Raw genomic sequence first — 18,690 nt, 5'->3', positions numbered from 1 at the left:
AGAGAGAGAGAAGAAGAAGAAGAAGAAGAAGAAGGTGAACCAGGAGGTGAGAAGTTTGAGTTTCTGGGGCGTTTTGGAAATAGGTATCTCATGTTTGGGTAGGATTTTGGACTGGAAAATGGTATTGAAGGAGAGGAGGGAAAAAGACCCAGAAGCTTGAAAAGCTCGAAAGCTACGAAAGGTAGGTGTTACGAGGCTTTTGGAGAAGACCCAAAAGCTCAAAGTTGTGGAGAGTTTCTGGGGGTGTTTGGACGAGAACCCAGTTAGGAAAATAAAAAAGAAACTACTGTTTCGGATTTAGAGAGAGAGAGAGAGAGAGAGAGAGAGAGAGAGAGAGAGAGAGGAGTCATTTGATTGGGTTTATATTGGTGTGTTTTGGCGATAGAGCAATGAGTAGCTGTGGAAGGAATGGAACTGTTAGGCAGTATATCAGGTCTAAGGTGCCTAGATTGAGATGGACTCCCGATCTTCATCACTGCTTTGTGCATGCCATTGAAAGGCTTGGAGGACAAGACAGTAAGCTTTTTTTTTTCCCCCTTAGATAGGTTTGTTTGCCACTTCTTCTTTCTCTTCCAGTTGTTGAAAAGTGATGATTTTATCTTCTTCTTCTTTTCCATTTGTGGTAGAGGCCACACCCAAGCTTGTTCTTCAGCTGATGGATGTGAGAGGGCTAACAATTTCACATGTCAAAAGCCATCTTCAGGTTCTTTTTTCTTACATATATTTTCTTCCCTTCATGTTTTTATGGCATATAAGTCATGATTTCTAGGGTCTAACCTTTTGTTTTCCTTTTTGGGTTTCTATGGGGTTGATCAGATGTATAGGAGCATGAAAACTGATATTAACAGGCAAGGTATGGATGGTTTTTTGCCCCCTCCTTTTCTCCCTTTTCTTTCTATGCTAGTGAATAAGAAATACCTAAAATTTACTTTTTTATTGTTTTTTATGTATTGGATTTGAAGTTGGATTTGTGTGTGTGTGTGTGTGTGTGTGTGTGTGCGTGCGTGCGTGCGTGCGTGTGTGTGTGTGTGTGTGTGTGTGTGTGTGTGTGTGTGTGTGTGTGTGAACACACATACACCTACCTATGTTTTAGTCAGGTTTGCTAGTATTTTTTCTTATCAGTTGGGGAAGAATAACATGCTTTCAACTATTTCTTCTTTTCGGTTGGTGAAGAACAACATGTTTTCAAGAATTTCTTGTAACCAGTTGGTGAAGAATGGCATGGTTTCAAGTATTTCTTCTAATCAGTTGGTTAAGAACATGTTTTCAAGTATTTCTTCTAATCGGTTGGTTAAGAATATGTTTTCAAGTATTTCTTCTAATCAGTTTGGTTAAGAACATGTTTTCAAGTATTTCTTCTATTCAGCTGGTTAATAACATGTTTTCAAGTATTTCTTCTAATCAGCTGGTTAATAACATGTTTTCAAGTATTTCTTCTAATCAGCTGGTTAATAACATGTTTTCAATTATTTCTTCCAGTGAGTTGCTGAAATAACCTGTTATTCTTTTGTTGGTATCCTTAATTTTGTTCTTTCTAATATAATTGCTTAGGGGCCAAAAAAAGGTGGAGAGAGAGAGAGAGAGAGAGAGAGAGAGAGAGAGAGATTCTCTCTCTTTTTTCTGTTTAAATTGCTAATTTAATTCATTAGCCTACTTAATTTCTATTATTTATTAAACTCCTTTCCAGTAAAAAAAGAAATACTACATTTTTTTACAGTTCCTTCTACAAGTGATGTTGTGCGTTCCACCCAACAAACAAAACCATCTTCCGATGATGTTGCTGAAGAAAATGATGATGGTTTTTTCTCCTCTGCAAAACCCACAAAGGAATTCCAGTGTGAATCAATATACCTTTCTCTCCCTCCAAAAAGGTAAGCTTTTCATTCAAAAAATAATTAAATAAATACAAAAAACAAAACTAAACAAAACAAAAAACAAAAACCCCCTCCTTCGTATCTTTTCCATCTTTTTCATTACCAATTTCTCATAGTTTTCTATTATTATTATTATTAGAGCCCGCATGGAGACGAAATGCATGTCTGATAGCTTGCAGTGCAGCCAAAGAACATATGAAACAGTCACATATCCGTACTGTTTTGATGATTATTATCTGCAAGCTATGGCTGGGAAGAGAGGAATAAAGGAAGGTGGTGCTTTCAGATGGCAGAAAGATGCTGCAAAAGAAGAGATTTTGGCAGATGATCTTTACAATATCAATGCATTAGGATTCACTGTAGAAGAATCTCATTTCTTCAACCTCCAAAAGGTAAAACTGCTCCTCCTTTTCTCTTTTCTTTTTTGCTTTCTCCTCTTTTTTCATTTTTTCGAGTCTGCGGACTACTCAAGTGAATCCGTAGTCGCCTCGTTCGACCATACATGGGCATGAATGATCAGAACTGTTCAAGAGGTGGGTCCCACACCCTGAGTAGATCTTGGGCAATGTTTCAGCTTGCACAGATGATCATAGCCATGGAGAACAGAGTCAGAGAACTGCCAAAGGTTTACATTCAAGCCAACCTTCGAATGGTTTGGATCGTCTTTAAAGAAAAATATGACCGTCCATGTCACTTCAATACTCTGGCGGACAATGATGGTTGATACACAGGCACTTGGAATTTGCACACTGTGGGAGATAGTAGCTTAAACTGAACTATGAAAATTGTGGGTCCCATCTTGGATGGCCTGTGAATCAGAAAATTAGAGTAATTTGATTTCCTGCTAGCTTGCCTACTGGTGGACATCTTAAGGGAAGGTCAAAGTGAAAAACATCTAACTGTCCTAATCCATATGAAAAAATGCCCATCGATCAGAAGTTATGAAGTTTGGATGATATCCTCCCTGCATTGGGTCCCGCAGTTTGGACGGACACTAGTAAAATTCCAAGTGCCTGCGTATCAACTCTTACACTGCCAGAGTATCAAATTCAAAGTGCCTCGAAGGACCATCCGCCTTTTACCTACTATTAGGTTACTCTTTTCTCCTTTCTCAAGGGAGCCACTGTTTCAACGCAGAAGCGATCCATCGGGTTCAGTGTACGGAAAGCATCCCATGCACCTTGTTGCATTTGGACTTGTCGTTATACATTTCACATATCATCTCAACCGTCTGTTAGGTCCAGTCCACCCTTTCCCTTCTTCTGTTTTCTGTTTTCTGCAAAATCACGGTCATTGGATGATCCTAAACATCCATGAATGGACCTATTTTCTACCGAAGATCTTGTCCATCCACTTCTGGATGCCACTAACTTGACAGTTTGGATCATCTGATTGGATGGCCCATATAGGTAATGTGGATGCCATCAATCCAAATGCAACTGGTTCATTGGAAAGGCTTTAATACGCTGACCCACTTGATCATTTCTGATTTACTCCAGATCTGATGGATTGGATTAGATTGCATTCCTATGTTAGTTCCGGTGACTCATCTCCCCACGTGTGGCACAATGTACATGTCTCCAGCAATCCAAATAATGGGTCCTATTGTAGATGGACCATATCTGTTAAATACATCAATCAATCAATCATAATCGTCCAATAAAAGTAAAGTAGTTTGCGGTCGAAATTTTAAAGAAAATATCACATGGTTAATATTATCTTCCCAATGCAATCCTTAGCCCATGTTTCACGGTGGGTTCAAATATTTGGATATGGTTGTTAATCAGCTGGGCGGAAATAATAACTTCCATATCTATACCCACCAAAAGATTACTATGTATTTTAAATGGTCACCCATACCCATATTCTGTAAGGCGTGGATATATGCACAAGGATATCAGTTTCAAAGGTGTATTAAGTTAGATGGTAAAGATACGAAATGACAGTAAAACTGATTTTCTTTTCATTTTCTTGGAACAATGCACTCATTCCTTTGATATGACATTTTAAATTATAAAATTAAAAGAAAAAGCGGTTTTCTTGCCTAACTCTAGTTTACTGCTAATCCAGATGCTAAAAAATAGAAAGGAAAAAAAGAAGAAGTAATTTTCAAGACAAACAAGTACAAGAGGTTCCCTTCCCCAGTACTGATGTCAATATTCCTCGTGATTATATCAGAATCTTGCTTTCCCTTACCTTTTCCTAATTGATCCCCTATCCAAATAGACCCATGAATTTAAATAGGCATTATGTATCAACAGATGACACAGCAGGTTGGCCTCAGGCCTGCTTGCAGTAGCATACTGGTTTTAGTTTTGCCCACCTGGGTTAGTGGGGCCCACAGTTCAATGATCCAAACCGTTGATTTTGCCGTCCCTAATGTGAATAGCTAATGTACCAAAAATACCCAGATAGGAAGAATCTTACCCAGCAATTAGTGGTCAACAAATTGTCCGCCATTGAAAATGTTGCACCGGAGGACCGTTCAACCTGAGGGATTTGCATCACACAGACCATCCATGGTGAGGCCCCTCATATTAATGGTTTGGATCATAGAATTGCGGCCCCCACTTGCACAAACTGGAACCAAACAATGCTGTGTAACCTCTAAATGGTGTAGTGTATAATAATACCTCTTTGTTTATATTATACCCCGTTCCTCTAATTAATCCTCTATATTAGTTTCATGCTAAACATAATTTCTTGTGAGTTCTTGCCTCCTGCATGACTCAAGATGTAAACTGTAAGTGTAACACAATCTCCAGTTATAGGTGTGGATATTGAAACCCGTATATATATATGATTTTATCAATTAGAAATCACAATACAAGAGATCTAATCCGTATCTTGAACCATGTGATTCCACAACATGGCAACACTTGAGGATGATCAGTCTTGAAGACAAATTAATTATCTTGGTTGGCGATCCACTCATCCAACACCCAACATGTAGGTACTGAAGAACAATCAGCATGTTGGAGCTTGGTGTGGAGATGGCCAAAAAATCATCACTATACATTGGATCTTCTGCTGGCATCGATATTACCTCAAACAGTTGTTTGATTTCTCTCCTTCTGTTTTCTCTTATCATGACTTGCATATATAGCTACCCTTTTCACCATCCGTTTGGACTTTTTTGAACATTCTTGGAGAAACAATTCCCAATGCAAACGCCCTCTCCGGCACGACCAATTCTACTTATGCTTTGGGAGAAAATGGAACTGTTTCAATGAAATGCCGAGGCTATATGGGCATGCGCGTCTCAATATCTCCCACTTGGTCATATAGCCAACATAACTAATATATCATCAGGTTTACTCCCACAACATCATACCAATGTGATGAGGTTTATATTGCTTTTATTGGGATTTTGGCCTGCGGAATTACATAGATCTAAATCTAGGATAACAATCCAATGGCACCAAGCATACAAGAGAACATGCAGATTTAACGTGGAAAACCCTTACGTAAAAAAAATCACGGCAAAAAGTGACAGAATTCCACTATGAAAGCACAATTACAAAGAGAGAGGACTTATTCGATTCGAACAACCTCGAATCTAACCCTTTAGAATACCTTTAGGAAGCCTTATAATCCTTTAGAATAGCCCTAGGGACCCCTATTTATAGTTTAGGAACTTCCTTTTCGCACCCTTGCGAAACCGCCTCAGATTTCCACAGTCCGCACAAGATCCGGACTTAAATCAACGTAACCTCGACTAATCGAGTCGAGTCCTCGATTAGTCGAGGGACCCCCTCGACCGGTCGAGCCATCCCCTTAATTGGTCGAGCGGCCCGGACACCAAAAATCTGTGCTCGCTGGACTTCAAGTCGAGATGGCCTCGACTAACATAGCGACCCACTCAACCGGTTGAGCAGTCCACTCAATCGGTCGAGCAACCCAGAAGATTTAAGATATCTTCTCTGATAACAATCTCCCCCATGTCTTCAATCTTCAAACGTGTAGCTCTCTGACCTCTGCTTTTATCTCTACATCACATCATAGTTTCTCATGCACACTCTTTCCTTCTTTTACGTCATCGCCAAGTCCAGAGAAGTTTCATAGAACTTAAACTTCTCTGCAGAAACGATCTAGGTGAGCATGTCTGCTGAATCAAAATCCACGCGCTCAACCACCTTTGCTTCTGTCTTCTCAAAAGGAAAGACATAGTCTTCTTACTATCTCACTGCTACCTAATATTGCTTGTCGGGGTACTTGTTCACAACACTGATAGCCTGTGGAATAACCGGTCTAATCCAGACCATGGCATACACTACCAACCGCATTCGAATAAGGCTCATGAGATATCTTGCTTTTCCTCATCTGTTTTGGGACATGTCCTGAGGAAAACTTGAGGAGGGACGCGTAGGGAACACTCTCTGGCTTTACCTGGCTCATCACATCCTTGATCAATACCTACACATAAGGTATTCCTCCTGTGATTAGCAAAGCCTACTCCTCTTTCAGTCTCAACGCCGAGAACCATCTTTACAACCCCCCCGATCATTTATCCTGAATGTCCCACTTAACCAAGTCTTCAGTACATTGATTTCAGACATGTCATAATTGACGATCTACATGTTATCAATTCCTGACTCACCATAAAAGAATCAAACCACTACCTAAGCAACAGGTCGAACCACGACCTCTTGCAAAGTCTTTTCTCAGCCCCTTTAACTTCAAACCACTTTGGTTGCTGCATGTAGATTTGCTCTTCACTTTCCCTTGCAGAAGTGTAGACTCCATATCCATCCTTCTAGCCAAGATCACATTGGCCAACCAGCGCTAATCACGGATTTAATAGACATCTGTTATATCGTCAGTGTGAATATCTCTGAGAAGCTGATCCCTTCTCTCTGAGCATAACCCTTCACTACCAACCTCGCCATGTATTTATGTTGTATCTTTCTGAAGATCTACCTGCATTCAACCGCTCTCTGGCTCACTAGAAGATCCACCCGCTCCCATATGTGGGTCTGGTATCACGAATCCATCACATCGCCCATAATCACCTTTCACTTCTCAGCACCAAGTTCTCCTAAAACCATCTGAATAGAAGATGAATCCCCTGCGATATTAGAGTCATCCATGTACCTTACTGATATCCTGCGATCATGCCGTGTGATTCTTCTCACAGGTGACTGCTCCACCTGCTCTATATCCCTGTCCGCATGTCTCAGCCTTCCTGCCCTGCCTGCTCATGTGGCCATGCCCAACATGTCACATACGTGCAGATGTGGATTCCGCTACAGCCACTGCAGCTCCATCTTTTGAAGTGCTCCCGATCAACTTATACAAGTTATCGAGTCGTTACGTTTTCATGATTACCCGTACCCCCTTAGATTCTTTAAGAGCACCATCAATACCTGTGTACTTGCATCCTTTTGCCTCAAGTACACCAAGAGAAATCAGATTCTGCTTCAAATCAGGAACGTGCCTGACATCAGTTAAGGTACGCTCCACCCCATCAAACATCTTGATGTGCACCGTACCAACAGCCACAACATTACAGGTAAAGCCATTGCCCATAAACACATGTCCACCATCGCTGACGCAGGGATGAACGTGATGAGGATAACTACCCCGAATCCACGGAGCTTCTCTGGACTCCTCACAGAGACTTCTCGAATCCACGAGGAAAAGAAAGCAGAAAATAGAAATAAATTCTAATAAATTCAAAATTGATTAATTGATGAATAAAAACGAGTTCACAACCCTTTAAATAGGGCTACCAAACAATGGAAAAGAAATTAGAAGCAAACTACAACTCAAACTCTTAGAATCCGCGACTTACTATAAATAGTAAACTTACTATTTATAGACGGTCGTGATGTCTACTAGTGCGCAAGGTTTTCGGCCAAAAATAGTAAGTGTCCTATTTGGCTTCACCAAACCGTTCTCCTAATTATTCTAAGCTCTTTTCACGTTGGGCGTAACTCCTAAAGCCCGACGGATGAAGAGTTATAATCAAACTAAAACTTACTATTTATAGTAAAAACGAAATTAAAACAGGGAAACGACCATCGATCCAGGGGTTTTTCGCAATTCCGGGCTGCGCAACCCTGCATAGCTGGGTTGGTTGGCTTCAGTAGCTCGTTCTACCCCAAAATCATATATTTTACGTCAGATAACTCATTCCGGATTGCAAGATACGCCCGATTTAAGGTTCGATGGTCTGGATCACTTCTGTCGTCGACCGGGCCTTTTCTGATCCATCTTGGCCATGTAATTGTCTGCGACCCGCTCTACATCAGTCTCCTCCACTTCAAAAGAACTCGTCCTCGAGTTCTTGTCATGCTCTGGTTCATGATACTCGGTCAGGTCCACGACATTAAAAGTCTGTGAGATTGCCATGTCATCTGGAAAATCAACAATATAAGCGTTATCATTAATCTTTCGGATGATTGGGACGGGTCCAATCTTTTTATTTTTCAACTTGTTGTACGTCCCGGTCGGAAATCTCTCTTTGCGCAGATGGACCATAACGCGGTCGCCCACCTCGAACACTTTTTGTCGCCGATGCTTGTCCGCTTGTTCCTTGTACTTCTCATTCGAGGCATGTAGCTTGGTCTGCACTTCTGCATGGATGCCCATGATCTTGATCGCCATATGTTCTGCTGCAATGCTCGTGCACGGGTGCTTGGGCGGAGGGACCAAGTCAAGTGTGTGGCGAGGCACTCGTCCGTATATAACTGGAATGGTGATCTCCCTGTTGAGCGGTTCACCATGTTGTTGAATGCAAACTCGCTTGAGACAATGCCAAGTCCCACTGCTTCGGTTTCTGAAATACATCAAGGAGGTTTCCCAACGTGCGATTCACAACTTGAAACTGCCCATCAGTGGGTGGTAAGCACTGCCGAATTGAAGTCGTGTATCAAATCAAGTTCACAAAGTCCACCAAAAGTGGCTAATGAACTTCATACCATGATCAGAAGTAATAGTCTTGGGGACCTCGTGTAGCCATATGACCTCCTTGAAGAATAGATTCGCCTCGTGTATTGCATCGATGGTCTTCTTGCATGGGGACAAAATGCACCATCTTAGAGAAACGATCTACTACCACGAACACTGAATCCATGCTATGTTGTATTCGTGGGAGACCAAGCACAAAGTTCATAAATAAACCCTCCCAAGGATCGTCAGACACAGGTAACAGGGCGTAGAGGCCCATATTCTGAGATTGCCCCTTGGAGATCTGACAAATATGACAACGTCATACGAATTTTCTCACATCACGTACCAATTGCGGTCAGTAATACCACTCTTCGACAAGAGCTCACGTCTTGTCTCGCCTAAGGTGTCCATTGAGGCCACCTCTATGTAGCTTCTGAATAATCTACTCTCTTAGAGAACTTTGGAAGATGCACAATCGATTTCCTTTGAAGAGGAATCGTCTTGTATATGAAGGTCACTGAGGTGACCTTCTTGACACTTCATCTAAGAATCTTTGAAGTCCTCATCCTCGGTATACAGCTCCTTGAGACAATCGAAGCCGACTACCTCGTTGCTCATTGTAACTAGTAGTGATGCACGACGGCTAAGTGCATCACCACCTTGTTCTCCGCTCGACTTGTGCTTGTAACGAACGTGAATTCTGTAAAAACGCAACCCATCTAGCATGCACACGATTCACGTTAGTCCGACTATTAATAAACTTTAATGCTTGATGGTCGATGTACAAAACAAGCTCTCTTTGAATCCAGATAATGCCGCCAATGTCGCGGTGCCTGAACAACTACGGACAACTCAAGCTCATAAGTCGACCACTTCTTTCGGGCCCTGAGCTTCTCACTATAGAAGGCTACCGGAATGCCTTCCTGTGATAATACTCCTCCAATTCCGACGTATGAAGCGTCACACTCAACCTCAAACAATTTGTCGAAATTAGGAAGCACCAAGACCGGTGTTGTAGACAAACGATGCTTGATCTCATGAAAGCTCTTATCAACTTTATCGGTCCACTGGAACGGTCCTTTTTTCATGCAATCTGTTATAGGCGCGACTATGGTGCTAAAATCTCGCACAAATCGACGATAGAAAGTCGCCAACCATGAAAAGTCCTCACCTCATGAATGTTTGTCGGGATCGGCCATTCCCTAATAGCTCGCACCTTTTCATCGTCCACACGAATGCCTGTGGATGTTACAACAAATCCTAAAAACAACAGGCTGTCAGTTAAAAAACTACACTTCTTCAAGTTGAGGTACAACTTGTTAATTTGTAGGACCTGTAGCACCTGCCTGAGATGTTTCCTGTGCTCCGCCTCATCCTGGCTATATATCAATATGTCATCAAAATATACTACCACAAATCGGCCAGTGAATGGTTTTAGAACTTGATTCATTAAACGCATAAAAGTACTTGGTGCGTTCGATAGGCCGAAGGGCATGACCAGCCACTCATACAACCCTTCCTTGGTCTTGAATGCCGTTTTCCACTCATCACTGGATCGAATACGAATCTAATGGTACCCGCTCCTTAGATCTAGTTTAGAGAACACCTTGGCCCCTTCTAACATATTGAGCATATCGTCCAACCGTGGTATTGGAAACCGATATTTGATGGTAATTTTGTTGATTGCTCGGCTGTCGACACACATGCGCCAGCTTCCATCTTTTTTTGGCGTTAATAATGCTGGTACGACACATGGGCTCATGCTCTCTCTCAAGAGACCCTTACGGATCAATTCCTCCACTTGCCCCTGAAGTATCTCACACTCCTTCGGACTCATCCGATAATGAGGGCGATTGGGTAGGCTAGCCCCAGGGACGAGGTCTATGTGATGTTGGATGTCCCTCATGGGGGGCAATCCATCAGGTAAATCCTCAGGCCAGACTTCTTTGAATTCGTTTAGCAACAGTCTTAAACTTGGAGGGATGTTTGAGGGTTCCTCTTCCTCGCCCTTTACTACTACGGCGTATACCTCGCCAGTTTCCTTGGATTCCTCCATGAAATCCCGAATGGTCAAGAGGGAACTCCCCTCCACTTTAGAGGCTTTAGGGTGGTTCTCTGGTGCCATAGGGGCAAGGATTATTTTTCGACTATCCTTGACGAATACGTAGACATTATCTCGTCCCCGATGGGTCGCATCACGGTCCGACTGCCAGGGTCGACCGAGTAACATATGACAAGCTTCCATATCGACCACGTCACAAAGTATTTGATCCTTATAATTTTTGCCAATTGAAAACGAGATAGTGCATCGTTCAGTTACCTTGGTCTCATTCACCTTTTTTTATCCAGCCAATAGAGTATGGGGAAGGATGCTTCATCGTTGGTAGCCGCAACTTGTCCACCATTACTCTCGAGACGATATTTTCGCTACTACCACTGTCTATGATCACATCACAGACCTTTCCGTTGACGGTGCACCGAGTACGAAATATATTGTGTCCGTGGATGTAATTCCTTTCGTGGGGCATACAGAATCACCTCACAACTAGAAATTCGCCACGATCCTCGCCCGTCACTTCATCGCCACTTGCTATTCTTCAATGGTTTGTTCATGTTAATCAAAGCGATGGTCTTCTTCTCGGCCTCATATTCAGTGCCTCCTTCGTTTATAGTCAAGTGCGCTGCGGACGTTGAGGACAAGTGTTTGATAAGTGGCACGGTTGGCCAGAGGTAACAATTATTCGACCTTGGCCGAGTATAAGGATTTGGAATCCTACTTGGACTCGCTGTTGTAGGTGCTGCACGTTGAGGTCTGGATGAACCGCTCCTCGTATCACGGTTTGCGGTTGTAGGAAGTTGAGTCTGGATCTTTTCCTCGTGGCAACACGGATTCTGCGTGGGACCCGTCATGGGGGTCGATTTGAAGGATATGGACGAGCGGAGCTCTTGCAAGTTGTGTTTATGCCTACCTGCCAATTGAATCGCTTCATCCACGGTCCCGACGGGGTACATCTGAACCGGTCTTGAATTGTCGGCCGCAACCCACCTATAAATCGTGCCACCTTCTCTGACTCATTCTGACCGATCGTTTCGTGTAGCCAACCGTTGAAATTTTTCAGTGTAATTGTGACGGTTCGATTTTCTTATCTGCAATTTTGATATTCTTGGAATAATATCTGCTCATAATCACGGGAGAAATCGAGATCGAAGAAGACGTCTCATCCGTGGCCATGATGAGATGGGCGTCTTGTTCGGCGGGCTCGTGAGAGTTGTAATTGTTCCCACCATGCGGAACACCCGATTTTAATTTAAACGCTACCAATTTTACCCTTTTATGATCGCACGTCCATGTAATCAAAATATCTCTCTACTTGCTAGCCAATCGAGAAAATCTTCTATACATAATAAACCATTAAAACTAGGAAGTTCACCTTACCTCGATAGTCTCTTTCAAGGACGATCTAGATGATCACCTCCATGGATTGGTCGTCGAGCAAAACCCTCATTAAGGTCCTCGTTGCTAGAACTTGAATCATCCGGTGTAGCCCTACGGTTTGCAATGGTAGTGCTCTACGAAAATCGGGATTGTGTCGTTAGCAACCATGGGTGCTACACACAGCTTGACATATACTTTTGCAGCGTACGATAACTTACACAGGGAGTACTTCGGATAGTTGATCTGAAGTTGTTTCGTAATTCATTACGAAACAACTTCGGATCAACTATCCGAAGTACTCCCTGTGTAAGTTATCGTATGCTGCAAAAGTATATGTCAAGCTATGTGAAGCTGACGCAGGGATGAACGTGATGAGGATAACTACCCCGAATCCACGGAGCTTCTCTGGACTCCTCACAGAGACTTCTCGAATCCACGAGGAAAAGAAAGTAGAAAATAGAAATAAATTCTAATAAATTCGAAATTGATTAATTGATGAATAAAAACGAGTTCACAACCCTTTAAATAGGGCTACCAAGCAATGGGAAAGAAATTAGAAGCAAACTACAACTCAAACTCTTAGAATCCGCGACTTACTATAAATAGTAAACTTACTATTTATAGACGGTCGTGATGTCTACTAGTGCGCAAGGTTTTCGGCCAAAAATAGTAAGTGTCCTATTTGGCTTCACCAAACCGTTCTCCTAATTATTCTAAGCTCTTTTCACGTTGGGCGCAACTCCTAAAGCCCGACGGATGAAGAGTTATAATCAAACTAAAACTTACTATTTATAGTAAAAACGAAATTAAAACGGGGAAACGACCATCGATCCAGGGGTTTTTCGCAATTCCGGGCTGCGCAACCCTGCGTAGCTGGGTTGGTTGGCTTCAGTAGCTCGTTCTACCCCAAAATCATATATTTTACGTTAGATAACTCATTTCGGATTGCAAGATACGCCCGATTTAAGGTTCGATGGTCTGGATCACTTCTGTCGTCGACCGGGCCTTTTCTGATCCATCTTGGCCATGTAATTGTCTGCGACCCGCTCTACATCAATCGCACTCCCCATAGCTGGTGAATTAACTTCGATGAGGAGTCATGTGAAAAGATGCCCCCATGTCTAGCATCCACTCATCCTTACAATCATCGTATGGCCGCCTAATAGTAGACACAGACAAAACATCACCAACACATCTACTTGATCTATTTGATGTGGCAGCATTGGCCTCCCTGTACGAAGCCTCAGAATCTTCCCTCTTCGATTTAGGATTTTCACAATCCTTCTTCATATGTCCTTCATTCCCACAGTTCTAGCACTTTACCTTTCCTTTGCCCTTACCCTTGGATTTGGACCTAGAACGTGAAGAACCTGTACCTTGTTTAGAATTCCTACTCCTTATAAGCAGTGCCTCAGAAGATATCCCCATGTCGACGTTAAGCTTTCTCACAGCCTTCCCTTGAAGGGCTGAGATAATAGTGTTGATACTTAGAGTTTTATTTATGCTGCACATAGTGTCCTTGAATAACTCATACGATGTCGGAAGAGAATTTAGCAACATGCATGCTTGTTCTTCATTTTTCATTACTTCCTCCATATCCAGCAATTTGCAAACCAATTTATTAAGTTGCTGATGTGAGCCTCCAGATCTTCACTCTCTGCCATCTTGAAGTTATACCATTGCCGCTTCAAGTGTAGGTGATTTTCAAAGGATTTTTTCGCATACACATCCTCTAACTTCGCCCATAACTTAGCCGCAATTTTCTCATTGATGACGTTGTAGAGAACCTCATCCATGAGACATAAACGAATCGATGATAAGGCTTTCTTATCAAGAGTATTCCAATCATCATCAGTCATAGTAAACTTCCGCTCCTCAAGAGCACCATCTTCACCTTGCTTAATTAAGGAACTGATCATCTTGATCTTCCATAATTCAAATTTATTTTTTCCTAAGTACTTCTCAATCTCATACCTAGTACTTGCCATTATTACTAATCCTGCAAATTCGGATCTGTGCCCCGACAATTGCTTTGATACCACTTGTTGGGATTTTGGCTTATGGAATTGCATAGATATAGATCTAAGATGGCAATCCAATGGCACCAAGCATACAAGAGAACACACAGATTTAACGTGAAAAATCCTTGCGGAAAAAAAACACGGCACAAAGTGACAGAATTCCACTATGAAAGCATTAATTACAAAGAGAGAGGACTTACCCGATTCGAACAACATCAAATCTCACCCTTTAGAATACCTTTAAAAAGCTTTAGAATCCTTTAGAATAGCCTTAGGGACCTTTATTTATAGTTTAGAAAATTTTCCTTTCACACCCTTGCGAAATCGCCTATGATTTTCGCAGTCTGCATAAAATCCGAATTCGAATCTGCGTAACCTCGACTGGTCGAGCCGAACCCTCAACTGGTCGAGGGACCCCCTCGACCGATCGAGCCGTCCCTTCGACTGGTCGAGCGGCCTGGACACCAAAAATTTGTGCTCGCTGGACTTTGAGTCGAGATGGCCTCGACTAGCCTAGTGACCCGCTTGCTCAACCGATCGAGCAACCTAGAAGATTTAAAACATCTTCTCTGACAACAGCTTTCACAAATATATTACTCATAACCAAACAATCAAGCATTTTATAATAAGTGGTAAGGAATTTCATAACTTAGGTATCTCTCAAGTCTCATCAAATGTATGCTTTGAAGATAATTACACACTTAATCCCATTTTATTGATAGACTAATCACAATATTTATTAATTAATAATTTAAAGTTACCTCACATGAATAATCTAACTTGTTGGTTAATTTATCTAGATTGTGTAATTGGTTTCGAAATTGTAAGAGATGTGTTTCGTTATTGAATCTACTTTTCATCTCCTCATCAATGGTTACTAATATTGTGGTAACCCATAATTCCTTTTTTATGACCATGAAGTATTCAAAACAAGGATAACTCATTCTCATTTAGTAACATCTTTTCTTTTATCCTAGGATATGAGAATATCTTTTCCATAACCTAGTTATAAATTGATGACTTCCTGATTATTTAAGTTATCCAAGAGTTTGATTTATTCATTTTCATCACACAGTGTGATGTTCATTTGCCCCATCACCTATGGTTATTATCCAATAATCAAGGGCTATTTGACCAGCCTATCCATCCTGTCTTTATCCATTACTGATAAATTTTTATAAGATACTTATAATCATTTAGGGAACATTCTCCCACTATTTTAAGCATATATATACATGGCCAAAAAACAGTAGGTTCATTAACATCTATTATAGCTTAAACAATTAGAGAATCATCATAATTGACCGATCACTCTCAAGTAAATTATGCCTGGTTATCAACCATGTAATGATATCTAATAAGATTATATTGTGACACCACATATCTACGTATAATCAAATATTGTCCAATCATCACTATGACAAAATGTACATCAAAATATAGTAAAATCTTAATATATTAGCAACCATTAAACTACTTACTGTTTGAGCATTAGAAATATTCTTGTTCCATACTTCTAGTAATTTTACATTAGAATAGATATTAATTTATGGTTATCTATTTTAAATATTTTTTTTTAATAATGCCATGTACTTCTATTGACTTAAATATCATACTCAAGTTCCCTTCTTCCTTTTTTATGCATCTATATATAATTATTCTTAACCTTTTGTATATATATGACCACCAGTGGACTTTTCCCTTCATATCTTAAATATTCCTTTTATTTACTAATTCATGCACACACGTGTGCATATACACTTGTACAACTTAAATTATTCTCAATCAGGATTTTCATGTACCTATTTTTCGATAGCCATCTTCTAAGACTCCTTACCTATTATTTCCCTTTTAATGATCCATCGTGCGATCTATCATGCATATATATCTCAAGATTTAACACTTTATGACTATCAATCTAAATGCTCGTGACATCAGTTAATAAAATGGAACGAGTATACATAGGAAGAGGCTGGCCTACAGGCAATTCAAAGAGATAACCCTGGCTGCCCTCTCCATGTTATGTGTCGGATGGGAAGCTCTGCATAATGTAGACTGTGGTGGAGAGGGCCAATGATCCTCCATAATATATATAGGCCTGGCTTCCCACCATAGAAACCAAGATCATAACCTTTATTTGTTTATCTTGGCCTATTAAGGATTTTCAAGACAAATGGGGAACTGAATTTTTTAACATACATTTTACAAGTAAGAGAAAAACTCACACGTTTCATGTGGGCCATGCTTCTTTTTTTTCTTTTTCTTGTTTTTTCTTTCTGTTTTTTGAAGAAAGTTGTGAGCACACCACCTAAAACTTTGTTGAATATGCCATTATGATTTTAATACAGGTTCCACCTTGTGTCCAATACAATAATAATTCTAACACATGGATCTGCTGTGTGTCGTGGCCACTGACAGCCACTCAATTAGGATCGTCCATGTTGTGGACTATATGCTATATGGGCCACCACATGAAACGTAGACGATGAAATATAATTTTTTTTTTTCCATCGGCACGCATTCAACTCAAAAATCAAAGAAAAGGATCATCACTGAAGCGTGGTTTCATGCAATAGCTTGTTTATGGCACTAAAGAGAAAACAGATGTTTCAGATATCATCATACCATCTTATCATGTGGCCCAGTGGACTGATTTGCTGTTAGGATGATACAGATCCTTCTTTGAATTCACATCTCGTTCGTACATGAGAAAATGCAGAAATTTTCACGTCCATTAAGCTCCTATGCAGCCACGATGACTACTTAAATCATGTGCCCTATGCATTTACATGCATGCATGCATCGCCCGTGTTTCATTGGGTTACGTTGCCCCCTTACCACATTATCATTCCAGGTGCCATTCCACCCCCTGATTGCATCGTAATAATGATCTCAACCATTCATTTTCCGGATTCTATGATATCCTAGCCATCATTAAAACAAATTTTTAAAAAATTGTAGAACAGATGATTGTACATGAAGATGAATATTTAATGGCTCATATTCAATTCCAAGATTCAAAGGTCAGGATCATCGACCCCTGTATGGTAATATGGTACCCCAAATGAATTGTACCCATGGATCAGAAACACATGCACCCAAAACACACCCAGTTATGTTGCCTTTCAATTCATATTTCATATGAGCATTTTAACTAATTCTTTTAACTATTTTTATTAATTCAGATTGAGAGATTGGATGATCAACAGCAATGCATATCATCGCGGAAGAGAAAATCCGATGACTGTCAATTTCCATTCGTTTTGAGGCGATTATTCGACGAAGAAGAAGGCATGGAAGAAGAGAAAGGAATAGACAGTCTATCATTATCGTTGTCATTGCATCCTATTCCTATCCATCAAGGGAGCAGCACTTCATTGTGGAGACAGAGCCAAGCTAGCGATGGATTATCTTCGTCTTTGAAAGCCAATATCAGAGAAAGCTTGGGTTGTTCTGGAGGAGATGATGTAAATTTGGATCTCTCCATCTCCATTTGTGGTTCTTTGAGTTGAATTTATGTAAAATCTCTTTTTGTTTCCATACTTGTTTTTGCTGTTGCAGCATCTCCTACCGTTCATATACCAGTTCCCAGTTCATCACTTCTCTATTCCTTGCCTATGAGATCAAGGTGGGCCACACACATACATTAACCGTCCATCCTTTTGTACAGTTCTTGTTCTTGACATATGATGAATGGCATCTTGATGGTGGGACCCACTTGTACCTGTACAAAGGGCCAACCTGATGGCCAGCCCAGTTTGAGTACTTGGGCTTGATTCTAGCAGAATTTACATGATACTGGTTGGAAATGGGCTCAAAATCAGTCGTGTTAGGCACAGGTCTATGCCTGGCGAGATGGTTTTAAACACCTGTTGAACCAGTCATTAATTACTGAGCTGAGCAAGGACTGGGCCCAGATTGTAGCAAGTGAGCTTCTCACGGACTGAGATGACTCTTTGGCCCAGACCGGCCCAGTTCATTTTCAACTCCAACTGACGGTCCGATGAACATGTGCAGTCCTTAGGTATCTTAAAATAAAAGAACTCTGATTTTCTACCCGGGTGTATTGTGGGTTGATACTCTGGTCAGATAAACCGTCCAAATTATAATTTTTAATTTAATTGTTCCATGATCCAAAAGTTATGTTTTTTTGAGTATATAACTATTTTATCAATAGACATTTATATTTATTGGACGGTTAAAACTGAAAAAGATCTAACAGTCCTATTTCAACAGACAATTGTCCACAAATAAAAGGTTAGGACAGTCTAACAAATACGATGTTGGGACTGTAACTTTGTTACACTTGGTTCCACACTTCAGTCGATTTAAGCTAAGTCAGCATATGCCAAGTGTACAATTTTTTAGTGCCTGCGAATCAAGAATCATATGCTGCATGAGTAGGATATAAGTGCTCTTCTGGAATACGTATGACTATTGACACGCAAGTTATTTTTATGGAAGG

The 18,690-nt window shown here is 40.9% G+C and overlaps 1 protein-coding gene across 2 annotated transcripts; it reads left to right on the top strand.

Moving 5' to 3' along the window:
* LOC131236947 (myb family transcription factor MOF1-like) lies at window positions 1-17,935 on the top strand. 2 transcript variants are annotated; one of them, XM_058234498.1, is made up of 7 exons: window positions 1-516; window positions 627-703; window positions 817-853; window positions 1,718-1,871; window positions 2,014-2,266; window positions 4,981-5,186; window positions 17,411-17,518. In XM_058234498.1, exons 1-6 carry the CDS (start codon window positions 390-392, stop codon window positions 5,173-5,175), a joined length of 843 nt encoding a protein of 280 aa, XP_058090481.1. In that variant the 5' UTR covers window positions 1-389; the 3' UTR covers window positions 5,176-5,186; window positions 17,411-17,518. The 2 variants fall into 2 exon arrangements, with proteins under 2 accessions (XP_058090481.1, XP_058090480.1); XM_058234497.1 differs by lacking the exon at window positions 4,981-5,186 and having other exon boundaries at window positions 17,411-17,935.
* The last annotated feature ends 755 nt before the right edge of the window (window positions 17,936-18,690 follow it).

Source organism: Magnolia sinica, chromosome 2, assembly GCF_029962835.1.
Source record: "Magnolia sinica isolate HGM2019 chromosome 2, MsV1, whole genome shotgun sequence".
NCBI lineage: Eukaryota > Viridiplantae > Streptophyta > Magnoliopsida > Magnoliales > Magnoliaceae > Magnolia > Magnolia sinica.
This window is presented reverse-complemented; position numbering and strand designations above follow the sequence as displayed.